Source organism: Chionomys nivalis, chromosome 7 (genome assembly GCF_950005125.1).
Source record: "Chionomys nivalis chromosome 7, mChiNiv1.1, whole genome shotgun sequence".
NCBI classification, from domain to species: Eukaryota; Metazoa; Chordata; class Mammalia; order Rodentia; family Cricetidae; genus Chionomys; species Chionomys nivalis.
Window position 1 is genome coordinate 51,299,183 of NC_080092.1, and position 21,243 is coordinate 51,320,425.

Sequence of the window (21,243 nt, forward strand, 5' to 3'; positions counted from 1 at the left end):
GGTATAACAAGCATTCACTACCACTCTTGGATCTTCTTTTTGTTTTGTTTTGTTTTCAAAACAAGTTTCCCTGTGTATCCTTGGCCGGTCTGGAACTTGCACTGTGGACCAGGCTGGCCTCAGACTCTGAGATCTGCCTGCTTCTGCCTCCCAAGTGCTGGGATTAAAGGTGTGTGCCACCACCTCCCAGTCACTCCTAGATCTTTAGAGATTTTGTTTTGTTTTTAATGTTTCCTCATTGCAAATGCAGACCTTTAAGAAATAACTTTTCAATCTAAAGGTGGCAAATGTTACAAAAATATATAAATTATAGAAAGTTAAAAAGACAAAAATGATTAATCACAACATTCTATTGTAGGCAGTATTTTTATATATTTCAGAAATTTCCCCCTCTCTTCATGAAATGAATGTTAAGCACTCATAGGCTAGAACCTGTGTACATTGCTAGGGACATCAGAGTAGCCAACACATTTCCTGTCCTCAAAAGGCTTACAATCTATTACTTATGACATGTAATTCTATTTTATTAGAGATCCAAGCTACAATTCAGTGTAGCTTCAAGAATCCAAACCCATGTGTGCTGGCTCACCAGGCTTGTAGTCCCAACACTTGGTAGGTAAGGAAGTAACATTGCTGGGAGTTTGAGGCCAGCCTGGGATACATAGTTCCTGGCTAGCCTGGACCACAGAGTGAGACTCTGTCTCAAAAATAACAAAAACAAAAACCCCAGCAGGACGAAATCCTAAATAATGGCATTTCAAGTGGGTCCAAGGCACCTGCTTCCTAGCCATAGTCCCACTTCCGCGCCTTCCCAGAAACTAGATTCTTATAGGAGCGGTTGCATCTTGAGAGCTCCTGCCACTCTTGGTAAAAAAAAAAAAGGTCCTCGGGTCTTCAAGGAAAAGGTTCAGGAGGGGGCAAATGGTACGTGGCATCTAAGAAAATGACCAGGGTCCCGACGCTTGTGAAGACGATGAATGTCCAGAGGAAAAGACGATCCACAACCATAGCCACAAACTGCCAGTCCTCCTTCAGCTAAGGGTAGGCAGGAAAAAATAAAGCTCCAGGGCCGGAGCCCTGGAAAGCCCACCCCCTTACAGAAAAAGGCAATTAGCTCAAGAACCAGTCCACCAGATAGCTATGAAAGAGCCAGTTAGCAAGCAGGAGGAGGGAGAAAAACACACACACTTCCAATCAGAAACGGAAGCGACTGCTAAGGGCGGAGCTTGAGCTTTGGGGTGGAGCCTGCGGGCTTCAACCTCATTTGACTTACTGCATCGTGGTCCTCCTGTTCCTGCAGCTGTCGGGCTATGTAGCTGATTGAAGAAATGACCTCGCGTAGCTCCTGAGGCAGACCTACAGTACGGGTTGGGCCATCGATAAATCGTCGCAGGTCCGGGGCAGATAATTCAGGCTGAAACCTGTAAGGGGAGAAACTGTTTAGCCACACACTGGGTTCAAAGAGAACAAGCAGTTCCGGTGGCCTAGACTACTCCAGCTGCCTCCTCCAATAGCCTTGTATTCCTCAAAACCTGAGAAAGCCCTTCCTGATCTCCCTGCCAGCACAGAGTTCTCCAGACTTTCTCAAACTTCTGGTTCTTTAAACTTTAAAATGCCACCTTCTCGAAAAGCAAGCCGCATCAGGGTTACTACAACTCCCATGATGCCAGACAACACTATCGCTAGGAGCTTTTCCACGGTCTTCTGGGAGCTGTAGTTCTCCCTTGCCCAAGTGACTGATGCGTGTAGGACTTACCTGTTAAGTTTCGGGAAAAGAAAATCACTTGGAGGCTTCCGGATGAAATATTCATCAGTTCCTCGGTCCCAGCCACTTCTTGGAGGAAAAGAGTGATGTGGTTCGGGCAGTTGGTCTCTTTCGGGTTTGGGCCTTTTCAGACCCAGATATGGCGGGAGCTTGTGAATGAAGATCTATGGAAGTGGCACATTGAGGGCTTTAATGCTTTCCAGCCTCCTTGGAAGCAGCTATCTATTCCACTCCACGGTCTCATTCCCGTGCATGCGCACTCATGGACCCACTGAGCTACACTGACAGAAATGTAACTGCACAATTTACAATGCTTTCTTTTTGAGACAGGATTTCTCTGTGTAGCCCTGGCTGCACAGGCTGAACTCAGAGGTCTGCCCGCCTAAGAGATTTTTAATGAGGGTTGGAGAGATGTCTCAGTGGTTAAGGTCTTCCAGAGGATCCTGGTTCCGTTTGGGCGTCTGATCTCTTCAGGGGTCCTCAGGCACCAGGCTCACATAGTAGTGCATATTCAACCACATAAAATCATTTTTTAAAGAGCTCTTTTATGCTGGTAGTGGTGGCTCACACTTTTAATCCCAGCACTCAAGAGGCAGAGGCAGGTGGATCTCTGAGTTCAAGGATGGCCTGGTCTACAGCAGAGTTCCAAGACAGCCAGGGCTACACAGAGAAACCCTGTCTCAAAAACAAAACAAAACAAAATAGCTCTTTAATGGGCTGGGAGTTGTCCTGAAAAATTAAGGGTTCAAAAGTCTTCCACCCTGATGGCATTTACACTGAGGCTTCTCTGGCCCTCTGAATGAGCAAAATGGATGAAGGGCATGCAGGACCTAGCAAGCAATGAGGATGGGAAGGCAGAATGAACTGTGTGGTGTTCCACCATCCAGCAGGCTTCCGCACTTCAACACCGTGCCAGCTGCAGTTAAGTCCAGCCTGGTGGGTGGAGCAGCTTCTGGACACAAAGCCAAACACAAGGATGCTCTTCCTTCTTTTAATATTTTTTTTCTGTCATTTGCAGACAGGGCCTTACTGTGTAGCCCAGGCTAGCTTCATTCTTTCCCACACCGGGTTGATTGTAAGATCAGGAAGTAAGACATGTTGGAGATCTCTCTTACCTGGCGGACCCAAAAGGGCATTTGGTGGGTGTGGGGTGAGCGATGGTGCAAGTTGAGGACCACAACACTAAGGATGACTGAGAAAGTAACGAGGACCATGGTAAACATGAGATACTTGATAATGATGGGGACTGCCAGGGAGGTCTCGGGCACTTTGTCTGCCAGCAGCAGCAGGAAGACAGTAAGGGTCAGCAGGGCAAAGATGGAAAGCCCCATCTTCTCTCCTTGGAAGACAGAGGAGAAACCAGAATTAGTCCCTTTTAAAAAAAACAAACAAAAAAAAACCCACATTTTATTTTATCGAGACAAGAACTCTCTATGTAGTTCTGACTGGCCTGGAACTTGCTGTGTAGCCCAGGCTGGCCTCAAACTCACGGAGATCCTCCTACTTCTGCCTCTCAAGTGCTGGGATTAAAGGCATGGGCTAACACACCGTCAGAAGTATTAGTCTTTATCAGAAGGAAGCCTCTAAGGCATAATCAATGGTCATGTTTCCAACCTAAGGGTAGGCTTTTGGGAAAGTCATTTGTTTACAAATCTCTCTGCTGTTTGTTCCTCCACCCCAAATTTCCTCTGAACTTCAGGCTTCCATCCAAATACCTACTCAACTTTTCTGTTGTATATGTAACAGAATCCCAAACTTAACCTGGCTACAACCTAATTCCCTCACTATCAAAGCTGTTCCAGGTTTGGCAGCAAATGCCTTAATCAACTGAGCCACCTCTCCAGGTCTGTTGAATTTTTGAGACCAGATGTCACATGTCTTAGGCTCCCCTTACACTCACAATTCATAGAGGATGTGGTGTAGGAGGTCCTTCTGTATTTGTGTTACTTTCATTGGTTGAATAAAGAAACTGCCTTGGCCTTTTGATAGGGCAGAACTTAGATAGGCGTGGAAAAGAGAACTGGATGCTGGGAAGAAGGCAGTGTGGCAGACGCCATGGCTATCCTGCCCAAGACGAATACTAGTTAGACTCATGCCAGTAAGCCACAGTCAAGGGGCGATACACATTAATGGAGATGGGTTAAACTAATATGTGAGTGTTAGCCAATAAGGGGCTGGAGATAATGGGCCAGGCAGTGTTTAAATGAATACAGTTTCTGTGTGATTATTTTGGGGGTTAAGCTAGCGGGGCAGCCGGGATGAAAAGCAGGCCTCTCCTTCAACAAGGATGACCTTGAGCTTCTGGTCTTTCTACCTTCAGCCCCATCCCAAGTGCTAGGATTACAGAGTTTTGCTACTATGTCTAGTTTATTCTCTGAGAGGGGTCAAGGGCTTCATGCATAATAGGCAAATACTTTTCCCTGTCAGCTACATTCCTAGCTCTTTTTTGAGACAAGACCTCACTTTGTACTGAGAGTGACCCGCAACTCTTTGTGTAGTCTAGGCTAGCCTCAAACTCTTGATTCTCCTGTCTCTGAGAGCTAGTATATAGGAGTCCACTCCCATTTTAATCTTCCCAAACCCCTTCCTGTTTTATTTTCTTTTTTAGAACTTGTCTAGAAGTCAGGAATGGCAGCGCACACCTTTAATCCCAGCATTTAGAATGCAGAGGCAGGCAGATCTCTGAGTTCAGGGCCAGCCTGGTCTACAAAGTGAGTTCCAGGACAGCCAGGGCTACAGAGAAATCTTGTCTTGAAAAACAAAACAAAACAAAAAAACAACAATGACAACAAAAAGCTTGCCCTTTTCTAATGTACGACAGTAAACATTAGCTTGTCGACTGACTTCCCCACTAGAATGTAGACTGAGGAAGGTCAGTGGTTTTATTTTCTTGTTTGTTTGTTTACAGATGGGTTCTGGAGGCTGAACTCAGGGCTTCATGCACGCAAACAAGGTAAACACTCCACCAACTATACTATGTCTCTGCTATGCCCCTCGCAGCAGTGCTAGGGGTGGAATCCAGGGCTTCCTGTATGGCAGACCAGCTCCACCTATACCTGCTCCAGATCTCCACCACTGAGCTACAGCCAATCAATTTCATTATTTTTATTCCCTGATGCATTTGCAGTGCCTAGCATATCACAGAATTCCACAGATATAGTTGCATGAACGAATAGACCAATCTCTGTAGTTTTTCCAAGAACAATATAGCAATTTGAAGAACCTAAAAATAAAACGGTATACAAAAGAGGCCGGTTCTTTCTGTGTCATACAAGAGGCCTTACAAACTTCATGAAAGGTATTGAAATAAGCCATATGGTTCGCTCTATTTTGGTCCTGTAATATTAGGTTTCAAGATTGCCCTGTTCTAGAAAGGAGTGATTATTCTTGTAAGTAGGTTCCTTTTCTTTTTAACATTGTACGCGTGTGTGTGCACATGTTCCTGTCATAGTCCTAGAGATATTCAAGAACAACTTGTGGGTTCCATATCGGACTCAAGCCCTCAAGCCTGGTAGCAAGCGTCTTGCCTGCTGAGCCTTCCTCCTGGACCTAGAAGTGTAGTCTCCAACTCCATCTCTCTCTCTTCCTGGATAGAGGACTTGATTGATGCCAGAGATGAGGAAAATACAGAGTTTTGTTTAATTGTTTTCATATTTGCTTACTATGTTTTTTGATTTTTTTTTTGAGACAGGCTCTTGCTTAGGAAGCTCCAGGTAATCTCATACTCAGTGGTCTCAAACTCTTGGTAATTCTTCTGCCTCAGCTTTCCAAGTGCAGGGAGGGAAACACTAGAAAGGAAGGTCTCTGAGTAGGACTGGTACTGACCTGAATACAATGCCAGACAAATGCATCGACTCCCTCAGCCTCTTTACCCTTCTCTAGAAAAGGGAATGAGAATTTGGCACTTACCTGAAAGGTTATTGTAAAGATTAGAATTAATACGTAAGGGCTGGAGAGATGGCTCAGAGGTTAAGAGCATTGCCTGCTCTTCCAAAGGTCCTGAGTTCAATTCCCAGCAACCACATGGTGGCTCACAACCATCTGTAATGGGGTCTGGTGTTCTCTTCTGGCCGGCAGGCAGACACACAAACAGAATATTGTATACATAATAAATAAATAAATTTAATAAAAAAAGAATTAATACGTAAAATTCTATTGTATTGCCTTACATCAACTGCTCAAAAGTAATTAAAAAACAAACAAAAAAATCACATTTCATAGATCCAGCTAGGTACTGGGTATAGTTTTATTAACCCAGTTAATCTTCAGAATAATTCTATGCAGTAGGGACACTAGCTGTCCCATTTCCTGACCAGGGGACTCAGACACACAGTCATTATGGAATTTGACCAGGGTTACCCTGTTACTATATTGTACTTCCTTATAGAGAAAAGGGAGACTGCCAGTTAAGGCACCCGTTGATGTCTGAAGGGAGGAGGGGTTATTTGCTAGGAATGAGAAACAGAAAAAGGAAAGTTGGCTTAGCTTGGAATTTGGTTTGTCATGGACGTGGGAACTCCATGAACGGGAGGCTGGGACTCCAGAGGGAAAGGTGAACGTGTTACTGGTGAGGAGGACAAGCCAGCAGCCGAGGGGGTGCAGGGCCTGTATTGGGGTTTAATTGTGCATGGGGGGAACCTTGGATTGCTGACATTCAACCTATGAGGGTTTGAGTTGGCAAGAAAACTATCCTGGGTGCTAGAGAGATAGCTCAGTAGTTCAGAACACGTACTGCTTGTCAAGATTAGCTGCGGTTTGTCAATTTGACATATGGGAAAAAGAAACTTCAGCAGAGGAATTCCCCATGAGTGTGTATGGGGCACTTCCTTACTTCCTAATTGGTGCAGGAGAGCCCAGTCCGCCATGGACAGTGCCATTCCTGGGGGGGAGGGGGTCCTGGATCAAGTAAAGAAAGGAGCGGAGCAGAACAAGTCAGGGGAAGCAAGTCATGGTCTGTGCTCACTTAGCTTGAGCTCCTGCCTTGGCTAACCTCAGTGATAAACTGTGACCTGTAAGTCAAATAAAACCCTTTCCTCCCAGAACTTGGTTCCTGTAAGTCTTTTATCACAGCTACAGAGAAACAAACTAGACCACTGCCCAATTCGAGGACAGGAGTTCAGCTCCCAAGGCCACTGCTCTATCCCGGGACTGGAGTTCGGCTCCCAAGGCCCACCTCAGGAGGCTCACAAATGCCTCTTGGAACTCCATCTGCAAAGGATCCAGTGCCCCACTTCTGACCTCCATGGGCATTTGAGTGCATGCACACACACACACACACACACACACACACACACACACACACACATCTTTTCTGGGGGGAGGGAGTTGAAACAGTGTTTCTCCATATAACAGCCCTGGCTGTCCTGGAACTTGCCACCACTGCCTGGCTCACACATACATCTTTTGTTTGTTTTTTGTTTTTTTAATGATTTTTTTGAGACAGATTTTTCTATGTAACTGTGTACTCTCTCTGTAGACCAGGCCAACCCTGAACTCACAGAGATGTGTGTGTCACCTCCCATTGGCTTCACACAGACATTTTTTTGTTTTTTGTTTTTTGAGACAGGGTTTCTCTGTGGCTTTGGAGCCTGTCCTGGAACTAGCTCTTGTAGACCAGGCTGGCCTTGAACTCACAGCAATCTGCTTGCCTCTGCCCCCCAAGTGCTGGGATTAAAGGCACACATACATCTTAAAAATACAAAACAAAGCAATTAAAAAAAAAAAACAAACCCAACCTGGACTAAAGGTGAGGAGGAAAGGCTGGGCTGGTGATCCGGAGCTGAGACCTCTGTTTACCTGCATCTGGTGGGAGGTAGAAGACAAAGATGGCCAGGAGAGTGATGAGGACGCATGGGGCAATGACGTTGACCAGGTAGAAGAGCGGCTTCCGCCGAATAATGAGATAGAAGATAACTTCCTCGCGATGTCCTTCCTTCCCTCCTCTAGGATCCCCTGGAAGTTGGATTAACCTAGAAGGTTTGTGGATAATCTCCCATTGGCCATTCTCTGGAGGAGGGGACGGAGGAGGCAAACTCAGGTGCAGTAGCTGTCTAGTTAGTGCCTGCGATAGCACACTGCTAGGCAGCCTTTCTCCAATAAACTTAAACCACTCTCAACTTCCATACTTTTCTGTTTTAATAAAAATATTATTATTATAGTGGTGTGTGTGTGTGTGCCTGCACATGCCACCATGTAAATTCTAAGATCAGAGGACTTTTGGGAGTTCCCTCCTTCCACCGCAGGTTCCAGGGCCTGAATTCAAGTCATCAGATTTACACTGTGAGAACTTTATCCCTGAGCCATCTCATCTCCTCTGTGGGTGCAGTGTTTTTTTATTATTATTATTATTATTTATTTATTTATTTTTATTTATTTATTTTTTTTACTGTTTTAAGAATCAGTGTCTCATCTGGCTAGTGGTGGCAATGCTTCTAATCCCAGCACTTGGGAGGCAGAGGCAGTTGGATCTCTGTGAATTTGAGGTCAGCCTGATCTACAAAGTGAATTCTAGGACAGTCAGGATTGTTACACAGAGAAACCCTGTCTCGGAAGAAAGAAAGAAAAAGAAAGAAAGAAAGAAAGAAAGAAAGAAAGAAAGAAAGAAAGAAAGAAAGAAAGAAAGAAAGAAAGATCAAGGTCTCTGAATGTAGTCCAGTCTGGCCTTGAATGTGCAGCAATCCTCCTGCCTCAGTTTTTCAAGCGCTAACATTGGAAATACTAGTCACCACACTTGGCTTTAGTGTCCATATTTGCAGCGTTGCTAGTCATCCCCACCTTGCTGACCCCACCCGTGTACCCTGGGCATAGATACTGGAGCTTCTTTGTCACCCTTGGACGTGAGCCCCTCGCCTACTCACCAATGAAGGTCCCTTCATGAATGTAGATTTCCTGCCTCTCCTGCCCGTCAGGACCCAGGCCTGTCTTTAGGCTGACCTCAGAGCTGTCATAGCTGTAGGAACTAAACACCATGGTGCAATTCTGCCAGTCAAAGGGGAAGTAGGTGACCTGAATGGAGGGGAAGACACTGGAGCTGCCAGAGGACTGGGAAGGACTAGGGAAGTTTGGGAGGTCATTGGATGGCGGTGACAAAAGAGAAGGGGTCGTCAGGGAAATGGCAGAGAATTGCTAAGGAAGACTGAAAACCAAAGAAAGTGTGCAGGGCTATGGGAAGTCAGGGCAAACAAGAGGTAAGGGTGAGGAGGAATACAGGACTGGGAGCAGCTGCGGAGTGAGGGAGTCCAAGGACAGACAAAGCCTGGAAACCTGGATGCTGCAGCTGCTGCGATACAAGCCAGGGGGTTGCCAGCGCACAGAGCCCTCGGAGGATACCACGACGTTAATGTCCAGAGCAATGTCAAAATTTCCATCATTGCTGCAGGAAAGAGATCCTTTCCTATGGGATCTGGATCTGTCTTCCGGACACCCTCCCCAGCCACACCTCATAACAGCCCCACCAAGCACCCCCAGGCTTTGGAAAGACTCAACTTGTTCATTAGCACCACATCAGGGAGCCACACGGATTCAGCGGTGATGCCAAGAGAGTCGATGCCATCATGTTCTGCAGGATCCCAGCTTAACCTGTAGTCTGTCCACGCCTAAGGAACAGAGGCCGGGGAGAGACTTGGGAGGTCAGAGAGGGTACCCAGGAAGAGGGCGCAAAGGGAGTAGCTCAGGCCTGATCTGTGGGGCAAGGGCTCGGCTCTGGCTCTGCCTCCAGTCTCCGGGATTCACACTAACTGTTTCCTTCCTCTTGCACTCAACTCTATTTTTTTTTAGTCTCTAAAATCAGATAGGGGGCCTGGAGAGACGACTCAGTGGGTAATGGCCCTGAATCTCTTCCAGAGGACCAAGGTTTGATTCCCAGTGCCTACAAGGAAGTCACAACCAGCTGTAACTCTAGTTCCAGGAATCAGACGCCCTCTTCTGGCTTCCATGGGCACTAGGCATGCATGAGGTGCACAGACACGCATTCAGGCAAAATACCATACACATAAAATAAAATAAAACAAATTAAAAAATAATTGTTAAAAAGCTGTGTTAGACATCCTCTACTACAGTGGTTTTAAAGGATCAGAATACAAATTAATGACGCCAAATTTGTGTTTTAAACAGTTAGGAAGGAATTGTTTATAGAAGCTTCCTTTTCGGTTATTATATATGTGGTTGTTTTTTTTTGTTTGTTTGTTTTTTGTTTTTCGAGACAGGGTTTCTCTGTGGTTTTGGAGCCTGTCGTGGAACTAGCTCTGTAGACCAGGCTGGTCTCGAACTCACAGAGATCCGCCTGCCTCTTCCTCCCAAGTGCTGGGATTAAAGGCGTGCGCCACCACCGCCCGGCTTATATATGTGTTTTATGAAGTCATTATACAAAAAAACAAATCTTACTGAACTGAGCATTCCAAGAGATTAATATAATGCGGCAGGATGCCCTTCCCTAACCCACAGGGTCTCCATACCAGGTCTAAGTACACCTTTGTGCTCATTTCTTCATCCTTCTCGTTCTAGAAGGGAAAATTTTAAGGCAGAAATAAAATGAAGTGGCAAGAAATGAAAGCTCGGGGTCACTTTCTCAAAAAAAAAAAATCTACCCCCTTTCTCTAAGCTGCATCTTCTTGGGTACAAACCCCATCTCATAGAAGGTGAGTGGGTATCACCTGCCTCTGCCTCGAAACACCAGATCTTGCCCCCTGCTTCTCTTGCCTTTCACCTCCTGGTTCAATCACGGGCCACACCCAGTGGCTAGTCCACAGAGTCTCCGCCCCGGGCTGTTCCTGGACTCCCTGAATACCCAGCTCTGCAGGACCAGGCCGGAATCCAACACGGCCCCGCCTCGAGGTCCTCCCGCTAGCCGGTCCTTCGGGCTCAGCTCCGCCTCATACCCCGCCCACGGGCGGGTTAACAGAGCAGCATTCAGGACGCGTCAAATAGGCCACGCCCACAAGCTCGTTCATTGGTTCTTATTTCCGCCAGATCTCCGCCCACGGCCTGTCCATCTCACCTCAGACCCCGCCCCCAGTCTGCCCCGCCCAGCGACCTCCACCCACAGGGCGCCCTCACCAGGCTGATGAGCTGAGCCAGGGTGAGGCCGATGCTGACCCCGACGCGGTCTCCGGCCTCCCGCGCCGGCCGCACCGAGTTATCATAGTCCGAGAAAAGTTTCTCAAGCAGTCGGCCTTCGGCTTCCGAGCCGCGGGCGCCTGGCGAAGGAAAGCCCTAAGTGACCCTCCGGTGGCTGGGCGCGACCATTGCCCCTGTCATTGCCTCTTCAAGGCCCAGACTGACTTACCTGGGGCGAGGGGTGCCCCGAGCACCCCCAGAAGCAGCAGCAGCGCCCCAAAGGTCATGGCCCTGCCGCTTCGCTCAAGTGAGTTTGTCCGGAGAGCGGCCGAGGCCGCCAGGACAGGGGAAGTGACGAGGCGCCCAGGAATGTGCACCTGTTGTCGGGGGACCAGCCGCCAGCCACCCGCCCCGCCCTCTAGACTTGGTCCCGTCCGGAACAACTGCGGTCCCCCTCCACTCACAAATGTCAGACCACACTCCGGTTGTATAAATGATCTTTAATTAGAGAAAGCTTGGAGACCCGGTCCCCTGAGAGTAGAGCCAGGAGATGGGCGGAGCCTGAGCGGGGTGTGTGTGACAGAGTGGGGGCATCTCTTGCAACAAGCCAGAAGTAAAAGGGCCTGAGGAAAAGTGTCCTGCCTTTGGGTACAGCCCCTCCTGTGGGACCTCCATAGCCGGTCCACCTACATCTGCTAGACTCGGGATCCACCCCCTGTTTTACTAGAGACTCCCCGTTTCCAGGTCCTTTTTGGGTACTTAAAACCCAGCTGAGGTTATAAGCTGTAGATAAAGTAAATTCTATTTAGTTAGAAGCTCTGGGGATATATGAGGTCTGGGAGCCCAAGAGGCCCCTCCTTTCCTAGGCCTGACCTGCAGGAGGGAGAAGTTGGACTTATTGCTGAGTTGGGGGGCTCCTTGCTAGGGGGAGGATTCAAGGTGTGTCACTAGTTATCCTTTTTAATTCTAGAGTCATTATCCCTACAGACCTCAGTTTTGTTTGAGACAGGGTCTCCTATAGCCCAGGCTGGTCTTGAACTCCCTACGTAGCCCAGGTTAGCGCTTTATTCCCAATTTTTTCCTCCACCTCACAAACCACCACACCATATCAAGCAAAGGACCTCAGCCTTAAGAGGCAAGTGTAAGAAATTCCTGCTGAGGTAGCTAAGTGTTCATGTCTCCCCAAAGCAGTCAAAGTCTGCTTTTTCCTCCTCTTGGCTTCCCTACCATGTACCAGATATAGTCTTCCAGAATTCCTGTACCTTTCCCTAGGCTCTTGTTTCCCTGGGAGAACCCCAGCTGCAATGCTAAAACTAGAAAACATGTAAAAGTAAGGTTAGCATTCTAGAGGGAAGAAGATTTTAGAAAATTACCTAGGAAAAACAGTGGTTCTTGATCCATTCAGTACTGATTAGTAAGTGTGTCCTCTCTCTCTTTCTCCCTGCCCCACCCCGTGTGTGTGTGTGTGTGTGTTTACACACACACGCGTGGCTTTTCAGACAGGGTTTTGCTATTATAGCTCAGGATGTCCTCCAACTCGAAATCCTTCTGACTCAGTCCCCAGGCTGAATTATAGGCTTGTGCCACCAATTAGTTCTTAATGAATCATTGCTCAGTTCTATCCATAGCTCATTCTTAAATAATCATTACAGGAAGTAGAAGGGTAGGTTTAGAACTTACTCTAGTACAATAATATGGCTATACAGGCCCAGGTTCCATCCTGGAAAAGGGGCTGAGAGTCATGGTCTATGTGCTAGAGCTGAGAGTCAGGAGGAAGTATGGCTCCACAAAGGCCTAGAACACGTGCTCTAGAACTGGGCGTCTCTGGGATAGAAGGTTTCACGTGTGGTGTGGCCAGAGGCTGGTTCCAGCTCAGACCAAGGCCAATGGCTACATTAGGAGGCTCAAATTCAGCCTCTCTCTTTTTTTTTTTTTAAACCAGGGGATTCCATCTAGGTCAAGAATAGAAGTTTAAAGGATCCATGCCTGGGTTCCAATACGGAACACAGAATGGCCCTGGCTGGGTGTTCAGCTGGGTCAGAACCTGCCCAGACCAAGGCAGAAGGTAGAGCAGAGAGAGAAGGAAACTAGTTCTGAGTGCCGGTGACCGACCTAGAAAGCTATGGCTTGGCGACAATGTAAAGGAGTGCGTGGCTTCAGAAACTGGCTCAGCCAGGGTGAGGAGTGCTAATTCCCTTGCTCTGTCAGTTCTGGAAGCCCCAGCGCCATCTCAGGAAAAATTGGGGTTCTTTGGAGGGGGAGAAGCTAGTGTGGAAAGAAATAGGTGGATCAGCCAGGATGATTTCAGGCACCCCCATCTCAGAAGCTCTCCTAGGCCCCAGGATCTAAGAGCTCAGCAACTCCAGGAGTCCCAGCTAGCCTCTAAGCGTCCTCAGGGTACAGCACCTGGTGAGACCTGGCTGCTTAGGGCATGTGTGTGGCGGCAGGGTGGGAGCAGCAAGGCCTGGAGCAGGGCTAGGAGGCAGGCTGTGGCGGTGGCCGGCTCACCAGAAGTGCAGAGAGCCTCCAGTCCAGGGACTACATCTCAAGGGGCAGGGGGACTGGAAGGGGAGGTCTCAGGGACACTGTGGAGAGAAGGCTCCCGGTACATGGCCACTGTGAAGGGGAGAGAGAGAGGAGTACGGAAGGAGAGTTAGGACAGAGAGCCAGGAAGAGTCAGAGCTCTGAGAGGCCTCCCTTCCCTTACACTCATCTTTGGAGATCCCCAACCCCAAAGGAAGAGAGCTCCCCACATCCCCATAGGCTAAAGCCTTCCTGTCTTGGCCTATCATTACAGCATCTTGTTTAATATTTATGGCCTGGGCTGTGCGACACTAAATATTCATGTCAAGGTCAATACCCTCCCACATGACCCCCACCTTTTCTTGAGCCCATACCCACCCTCCAGGAGCTTGGGCACAAAGTGGGCAGCTGCCTTGGTCTTCTTGACTCGGTTTCCCTTCATGACCCGGCCCTCCTTGTCCAGGCCTAGGTACCAGGCCCGGCCAGAACGACGCTGGCGGTACAGAGCAGAGGCATACAGGACATAGTAATTCTCAAAGACGCACTCCTTAAAGCGACACTCTGCTGTGAAATGTGGCTGAGGAACAAAGATCCAGAAAGAAGCAGGGACAGACACACACACATACACGCACGCACACCAGAGACAGACAGGAAGACAGAGAGAGAGAGAGGGAGGGAGAGGGAGAGAGAGAGGAGAGTTATGTCACTGGCAGAAGGGAGTCCTTGGGAGAAGCAGTCAAGATATAATCCATACATTTTTTTCAAAAGGAGGATGGCAACTACTGAGTCCATACAGAAACCAGAGCACAGAGAGAATAAGGAAGAGCCTGGTAGGCCAGCCAGGGACAGGAACTAGATTTATAGGGGCCCTGGAAAGAAGATCTCTACTCTGCATTCCCAGTCTCTTACTACTTCCTATCCAGAGGAAAGATGAAGTTTCCAGGAGACAGGCTGAGAAGTGGGGCCCTTCTGAAAGAGTCAGCCGGCCAAGAGCCTGGGGTACTTGAGGACAGAGACTGGATGCACTCTCCTGAACCACATTCGGAACAGGCAGTGGTCAGCCAAAGCAGGAAGGACAGAGTCCTGGGTGCAAGGCCTGCCTGTGGCAAAGGATGGTCACGCTGAGGGTGTCCCCAGGTCACTCAGTCTCATGGTCTTACCGAGCTGTACAATAGCCCCTCAGCATTCATGGCCATGTAGTGGCCCAGCTTGGCACTCTGGATGGTGACCACACGGAGCCCCACGGGAATCAAATTGAAGTGGGCTGGGGGAGAGAGAGCAGACATCAGACCCAAGAGCCTCGCTCCCATTCGAGTCCCCTCCCCACACCAGCTCCACTCTCCCCCTGGGGTTCAAGAGCACAGACTGAAGACAACAAAGCCTAAAGAGATGACAGGATGTCATCTCCTGTCCCCTGCTCCCCACTTCCCACCCTGCAGCTGGTTCCCCTCTCACTGAAGGAGCTGGTGTCCTCTGGGGTGCCCTGGATGCTCCCATCGGGATTCGCCTGGAGGTAGAAACCCTGGCGGCAGAACAGTTTGGTGACGATGCCTTTGAGCTGAGGCTCTGGAGAGAGAGACATTCATCTTTGAAAATGACATCTTTGTTCCCAGAAACATTCCTACACTTGGCGGGCTCACAGGCTAGAAGGAAGGGGAAAGGCACAGAAGACAGTTCCGGGGGCCCCAGCTCTCTTACCCTTCAAGCAAGCTTCCTTCCACCCCTCTCCAATTCCTGAGGAAGCTGGGGTGTGGGTCCCTTCCGCTTTCTCTAATCTTGAGCGTCAGCTTAATTTATTGAAATTTATTTAAATGGCTTAATTCCTTCTCCTCACCGGAGTTGGGGGAGGGGGCGGAGAGGAGGTAAGGGTGAAGGACAGAAAAGGCAACGGACAGTGCTAGAGACGCAGGGCAAGTGTGCTTGCAAATGTCGGGGTGAGCAGCAAGGTGACCACAGGGAAGGGGCTCCCCCTCAGAAGGAGGGGTGGGACTGGGCTTGACGGACGCTGAGTCAGCACCTGCTGCTGCAGCTGCCGCTTGCTTGGCGCGGGCCTTGCTTTGGCTCAGCGCCGGCCTGTCTGACACTGACCCATCTGTCTGTCTGTCTGTCTGTCAGTCAGTCGGTAGGTTCACGAGGGTCCAGTTCTCCCCGAGGCTGAGACTCTACCCTTCAGCCAGGTAACTGGCCTGGGATGGGGGACATTCATACCACACCAAGGAAAAGGAAGAGGGGACAGAGATGGAGAGGCGAGCTGCATCACGTGGGGGCTGGGTCCCACTCAGAGGGTGGGCTGCGGACTGTACCACTACCTACCGTTGGTGGTGGGGGAGGAGGGCGCAAGGGGCTACCCCTGGAGGAACCGGCAGAGGCCTGGAGAGAAGCCAGAGGGACTCCCTAACTGTCGTACCTGGACGGGAATCACAAACCAACCCTTACACTTCTCCTTTCCCACGGCTTGTTCTCTGCTGACTTCCCTGTTCCCGCTTGTAAGTGGTACGAGCCCCCAAGTCTCTGTGCAGGTCTTCAGCCTGAACTGTGTGTGAGTTCCTACTAGCAGAGGGTCCCCGGAGCTTGTAGGATCGGGTTTCCGAGTCGCCCGGGAGTAATGGGAGGGGGTGCTCAACACCCTTCTCGAAGCGCAGGTCACAAAAGGAGGGCGTACGGAGGGGGCTGGCTGACGAGGTAGCTGCAAGGACACCCGGGGGAGAGCTGGAGAGATTGGCTCCTGGCCAGGAGAGCTTGACCAGGAGGAGCAGAGCCCAAGCGTGGAGGGGCGGGAGAACCGGAGCGGGGGCGGGGCAGTCAGGGCTGCAGAAACCCTCGGGGTGACCCAAGCGTCCAGAACCCCCTAGGTCCCTCCGCTTCGGATAGAAAGAATCGCGAGAACCTGCACGTAGGCGAAGAGCCGTGGGGGTGGGGAGTCCTGTGTTGAAGGGGGACAGACAGGAGCCGAGAAGCTTGGATCATTAGACTTGGCCCCTCAAACCTTCCCCTTGCCCTCGAAAGCAAGGAGACTCGGCATAACGGACAGAGAGGAAGGAAACTGAAGCATAGTCCCGTAGGTTTTGCCGATCTGGCCCACCTCTTTTACTTTTGGGACACCCACCCCCCATCATCGGCTACATTCTCCAGGGTTCCTGGTCTCAGAAGGACTTCTGACCCGGAGACCCCGCCCTAGCCACACTCACCTGGGCCGCGGTCCTGTCGCGTGGGCCGCCCCCCGCACAGTCGCACCTTGGACAGCAGGATAAGGAGCTGCTTCTGGCAAAGAGACTTGGTGCCGCGGGGACACACGCGCCGCTGCGCCGACACCGGCCGGCTGCTCCCGGGCTCGCGGACCTCCCGCTTCTGTCGGATCAGGCTACTGGCCAACGCCGCCATAGCGCCCCGGGAGGAGACACCCCCAAACCAGCAGGCTCCCGGAGCACCCTGGGCTCCCCTAGAGGAGCCCTCTCACCAGGGCATGCTCTGGACCCAACCCTCCGCCCCACCCACAGGACCTAAGGATAAGGCAGACCCCCTTACCTCCCCCCAAAACCACCAGCTCTCACCCTTGGGCCCTGCACTAGCTCCAGCGGCTCCAATAGCCTATGCACTCCTCAGCTGACCTCACCCATGAATTATGTACCCTAACGAAAGCTCTCCCCTTCTCTCTTCTCTGGCCTCTGTCCCACTTCCTCTATCCCAAAGTCAAGACCCTCCTAAATTTCTACGATGTGTTCTCAATATCCTCAGAGTTCTTTCCACCCTATTTTGGGGGCGCTCCTGCCCAGTCTACTCTTGTAACCTGAAGAGTGTGGGTCTTTAGCTTTGGAAACATTAGCTCACCCTGAGCTGCTGTCAGTGTCAGAGAGGAGCCCAGCCCTGATGTTTTTCCTTTGCTATACTCTAAATGGAGTGTCTCTCTCACTTTCTTCAAACATCCCCCCAAATATGTCTCAATATCCAAGCTGTCTCGGTTCAGTGAGAAGGGGTTCCCAGATCCTCTGGCTGAATAATGCTTTTCTTCACGGGGTTCCACGACCTGGGGTTCCAGCTCCTGAGACCATTTCCTCACTTTGTCACCCTCCACTCCTTTTGAAGTCACCTCCAAACCAGCCCTTCCTAGTGCATACACCAGGTGGTTGTCTGGAGGGCCCTCTGTCACCCCGAAACAAGGGGCATCAGTCGCTTTTTTGTTTTCTGGTGGCCCCTTTCAATTTCCCGAGGAACACCTGGCACTGCTTAAATCCCACACTCTCCAATCTAACAAGGCCCCCAAGAGAGGAGTGTACCCACGTTGCCACCACTCCTCAAACGCAAACAGGCCTTAATAAGTCATAGCGCATCAGAGATTCCTGCGACAGGGTTTCCACGTCCTCCCTGGGGATTGCTATAGCACCCCTTCCTTTCCCCGACGCCCCTCAACCTGTCCTGTCCTGTTGATCCGGGCGACGGGTGCCGCGGGCTCGGGCTCCAGGCTCCTCCCTCCCTGTCACCCGCAAGCGGAGGTTCCCCCCAACGCCGGCCTAGGTGTCCCAGACCCCCAGGAAGAAGTGAAGATGTCTCTGCAGAGCGCCCCGGTTCGGCAAAGTCAGAGCACTGGGCCTGGAGGTTGGACCAGGCGGAGCGGCGGTGGCAGCAGCAGCAGCAGCGGCTGTGGGAAGCTGAGGCGGCGACAGAAGCTCCCCCTCCTCTGAGAGCCGGCCCGGGGGCGGGGCAGGGGGCGGAGACGCTGGGAAAGAGGGAGGCGAAGCTGGGCGGGCGGAACCCTGGGGTTCCTCTGAACCTGTGAGTGGGGACGGTTTCAGCGGCAGGCGGAGTCCAGGCAAGGCCTGCAAGTCTCGGGGTTCAGAGGAGACGAGACAAGGAAGCCTGATGCGGCGGGGCTGGGGGGCGGAGGCCCTAGACGGAATGGCCGACAGTGAGGAAATGGAAAGGGACCCTACCGCCTGGGATGGAAGTGAGGACAGGAATGGATGAGGAAAGTGGGGGTAGGGGCGCGGTGGAGAAACGGGGGTAGTTGTGCCATCCAGTCTGGACTGTAATCCGGCCTTCATATGTCCCTGTTTTGGTGTAAGACAAATTAATCAGAACCAGGTTTCCAAAAGCCAGTTCCCGCATTTTGCTGCTACTCCTGTCCGCTGTTGACTCTGAAAGACTCCAATAGAGAAACATCTCGGGAGGCAGCACCGGGATAGGAGGGGTGCCGGCCAGATTTAAAGAACTTGGGCCTCAGGCAGGGCAAAACACTGGGGGAGACTTTTTAGGAAGGAGGCTTTGGACCCAAGACACATAGTCTGTCTGCGAAGGAGGAGCAGACCCTCCACGACCCTTTCGCCAAAGGAAACACTTCGCAGTCCGTCAGAGTAGAATCTTTAATGGGTTCCGCCCCCTATGCCCGCTAAACCGCCCCCTTTGCGGGCAGCCTTGGCTTCCTCCACCGCCTCACGCAAGGCCTGTGCAGGGTCTCCGCGGAGCTGGGCCAATGCCCCGCGCAGGGCAGCGGAGCCATCTCCGGTAGAGAGCTTTCGGCCGCTCAAAAAATAATGAGGCAGCGTCCCGGCCTCGAGCACTCGGCTCAGCTCATCCAGTAGCCCAAGGCAACAAGCGCCGGCATTTTCCGGCCGCGCCAGGTAGAGCGCCGGGAGCCGCTCGCACGCCCAGTAGAGCAAGGTCCGCAGGAGATAGGGCGCGGCGGCCCGGGTCCCCGCCACCAGCGGGCGCAGCAGCGCCTGAGCCGCCGCGTGTGCTTGAAGCAGCGGCGCGGGGATGCGCGCTTTGAGCGCCAGCTCCTGGCGGGCGAAGCACAGCTGCCATCCAGGGGTGCCCTGCTGCTCCGGGAGGCTGCCCGGCACTAGGTAGAAAGAAGCCGACTCGGAGGCCAGTGGACCCGCCCACGAGTGGCTCCGAGCGCTGTCAGGCCAGCCTGTCACAGTCACCACCGGGATCAGGTCGAAGAGCAGGAGGTGGCGTGGGGGCTCCGGAGTTGCCAGGAGGACCGTAGTGACACCCGCGTGGCGAGCAGCGTGAACTAACCGCGGGGCGCCCGGGACCGGGATCAGGGACTCAGCGACCTCAGTCAGCTTAACGAAGAACCATGCAGCCACTTGGGTAGGGCATAATGTGGGCCATGCCTTCGGAGCCTCCGACGGCTTTGGGACTCGCCTTTCGTCGGCTTCCAAGGCGTCACTACTCAGTGTTTTCAATGGTTTAGAAGTTTCAAGATTGATGTCATTGTAAGGCGATTGGGACCCTGAAAGGTTACTAGATTTTTCCACAGATGTGTGCGGCTCAGGCTCAGGGACATGGTCATGTGACTGGTCTACAGCGCTTTCCTGCTCCGTGGGATTCTCTTCGCCATGGGTTTGGTGAATTAAATCACTTTCTTCTGGGACAGGGGGTCCTAGGCAATCCTGCCAGGTCTCCCGGACCGAAATTCCGTACATCAGCTCTGGAAGGCGGAGCCACGCATAACAGGATTCCAGATCCAGTAACAGCTCAGGCCCAGTGCCACCCAGAGAAAACACAGGCACAAGGAGTGTAAAGCCGGTGTCATAATGAGGTCCCCGGGCGTAGGGACCTAAGGGGGCATGCCCTAAATCTAGGGAGCCTTCGCGAATTCCACCGCGAAGCAGCAAGAGTTCTGCCTGGGGTGGAAAACGAGGATCCTGGCGGTGAACTAGACCTAAAGGAAGAAAAGGGATCGTGAAGGTATCGTGGTCCAAGGCCGGGGTGGGGAATGGTGAGGTTGGGGTTTGCAAATTCCTACAGTTGAGAATTACTTACCGAGCAGAGAGAAGACAAAATCCTTGGCTCGGAGAAGATCAGCTCCAGGCTTGGGCCCTTCGCTCCAGCTCTCCTGAACACCCAGCTCCTGAATCAACTGGGTGAGCTCCTGCAGCTGGGCGCCAGAGCAGAAGTCAATGTCCGTGAGCGGCCGGGCTGGGGCTGGGGGTGGCGGGCCCCACCAGGGGGCACTGCCCCAGACGGTGGAAGCCATGGTTCTCTATCGTTTGGGGCTAGAGCGAACAGATCGGAGTTAGCCCTGTCCGGCCTTTCTTTTGCTGCCCAAATGTTCTCCAGTTTTCCCTGCCTTCTGAGGTGGAGCAAAGGCCACAGACAGTCCACAAGTGGGTCCTGCAGATGAAGTGTTCCGTGTTTCGTCTTCAAGAAGAACAAGATGACTACCTCCTTCGTCCCTTTCTTAGATGCGGGTTGCGGCCCGGTGAATCGGTTCACCTGACTCAGCAGGTAAAAAATGGCTATTTGGGTCCTCCTGGGGAATGCAACAGCCAGTGCCACCACCCTTTCTCCACCTTCCTTTACCTGTTTTTCAGAAGAGGCTAAGTGCTCCACGGCTTTCCGATTAAGGGGTAGTTCAAAAGGTTGTGAGCAGAAAGCACAGTAAAAGTCTACAGGTAACTTCCTGATGGCCACATGTCCACGCCCTTTTCTGGAAGCTGTCTGGGAGGTTCTGGACTGGTCCCGCCTCCCGTGAGAGTTCGGTCCCGCCTTTCACCCGCTGGCATGTTGCTACCCTGGGAGTTGTAGTTTGTTTCCCGGCAATACTGGTGCGTTGGGGAACCGCACCTACACACCCTTCCCACCGTGCTAGAGTAGTGCCTACTGGAAGCTGTAGTTTCTTCTTTTTTCCCTCCCCCCCATTCAATTTTATTTAATTTCAAATTTATTTATTTATTTTTTATTTATTTATTTATTTATTTTTTTGGTTTTTCGAGACAGGGTTTCTCTGTGGTTTTGGAGCCTGTCCTGGAGCTAGACCAGGCTGGTCTCGAACTCACAGAGATCCGCCTGCCTCTGCCTCCCAAGTGCTGGGATTAAAGGCTCAAATTTATTTTTGAGACTGGGTTTCACTGTGTAGATCTGGATGGCTTGGAACTCGCTAGGTAGAGCAGGCA

General features: G+C 51.2%; 3 protein-coding genes across 5 annotated transcripts; all 3 read right to left on the minus strand.

Annotated features, from left to right (window-relative positions):
* Positions 1 to 362: 362 nt before the first annotated feature.
* On the minus strand, positions 363 to 11,157 carry Chrnb1 (cholinergic receptor nicotinic beta 1 subunit). 3 transcript variants are annotated; one of them, XM_057775212.1, is made up of 11 exons: positions 11,049 to 11,157; positions 10,820 to 10,959; positions 10,219 to 10,263; positions 9,251 to 9,360; positions 9,029 to 9,137; positions 8,623 to 8,770; positions 7,562 to 7,771; positions 2,881 to 3,104; positions 1,757 to 1,929; positions 1,274 to 1,421; positions 363 to 1,035 (listed from the first exon to the last, which is right to left on the minus strand). In XM_057775212.1, exons 1-11 carry the CDS (start codon positions 11,104 to 11,106, stop codon positions 895 to 897), a joined length of 1,506 nt encoding a protein of 501 aa, XP_057631195.1. In that variant the 5' UTR covers positions 11,107 to 11,157; the 3' UTR covers positions 363 to 894. The 3 variants fall into 3 exon arrangements, with proteins under 3 accessions (XP_057631195.1, XP_057631196.1, XP_057631197.1); XM_057775213.1 differs by lacking the exon at positions 10,219 to 10,263; XM_057775214.1 differs by lacking the exon at positions 9,029 to 9,137 and having other exon boundaries at positions 8,623 to 8,723.
* Positions 11,158 to 11,316: 159 nt separating this feature from the next.
* On the minus strand, positions 11,317 to 17,964 carry Fgf11 (fibroblast growth factor 11). The gene is made up of 5 exons (XM_057776477.1): positions 16,531 to 17,964; positions 14,798 to 14,908; positions 14,503 to 14,606; positions 13,721 to 13,919; positions 11,317 to 13,435 (listed from the first exon to the last, which is right to left on the minus strand). The coding sequence occupies exons 1-5, from the start codon at positions 16,721 to 16,723 to the stop codon at positions 13,365 to 13,367; spliced, it is 678 nt and encodes a 225-aa protein (XP_057632460.1). The 5' UTR covers positions 16,724 to 17,964; the 3' UTR covers positions 11,317 to 13,364.
* A 723-nt stretch (positions 17,965 to 18,687) lies between these two features.
* Positions 18,688 to 20,755, minus strand: Tmem102 (transmembrane protein 102). Its single transcript, XM_057775898.1, has 2 exons — positions 20,111 to 20,755; positions 18,688 to 20,009 (listed from the first exon to the last, which is right to left on the minus strand). The coding sequence occupies exons 1-2, from the start codon at positions 20,322 to 20,324 to the stop codon at positions 18,700 to 18,702; spliced, it is 1,524 nt and encodes a 507-aa protein (XP_057631881.1). The 5' UTR covers positions 20,325 to 20,755; the 3' UTR covers positions 18,688 to 18,699.
* Between the last annotated feature and the right edge of the window lie 488 nt (positions 20,756 to 21,243).

Coding starts and splice junctions, on each gene's coding strand:
- Tmem102 (XM_057775898.1), bottom strand. CDS start 20,324: ATGGCTTCCACCGTCTGGGGCAGTGCCCCCTGGTGGGGCCCGCCACCC. Junction 20,010..20,110: donor TTTTGTCTTCTCTCTGCTCG/GTAAGTAATTCT, acceptor TTCTTCCTTTAG/GTCTAGTTCACCGCCAGGAT.
- Chrnb1 (XM_057775212.1), bottom strand. CDS start 11,106: ATGACCTTTGGGGCGCTGCTGCTGCTTCTGGGGGTGCTCGGGGCACCC. Junction 8,771..9,028: donor GCAGCAGCTGCAGCATCCAG/GTTTCCAGGCTT, acceptor CCCTCCATTCAG/GTCACCTACTTCCCCTTTGA. Junction 7,772..8,622: donor TCATGAAGGGACCTTCATTG/GTGAGTAGGCGA, acceptor CCCCTCCTCCAG/AGAATGGCCAATGGGAGATT.
- Fgf11 (XM_057776477.1), bottom strand. CDS start 16,723: ATGGCGGCGTTGGCCAGTAGCCTGATCCGACAGAAGCGGGAGGTCCGC. Junction 14,607..14,797: donor AGAGGACACCAGCTCCTTCA/GTGAGAGGGGAA, acceptor TCTCTCCCCCAG/CCCACTTCAATTTGATTCCC. Junction 13,920..14,502: donor AGGGGCTATTGTACAGCTCG/GTAAGACCATGA, acceptor TTTGTTCCTCAG/CCACATTTCACAGCAGAGTG.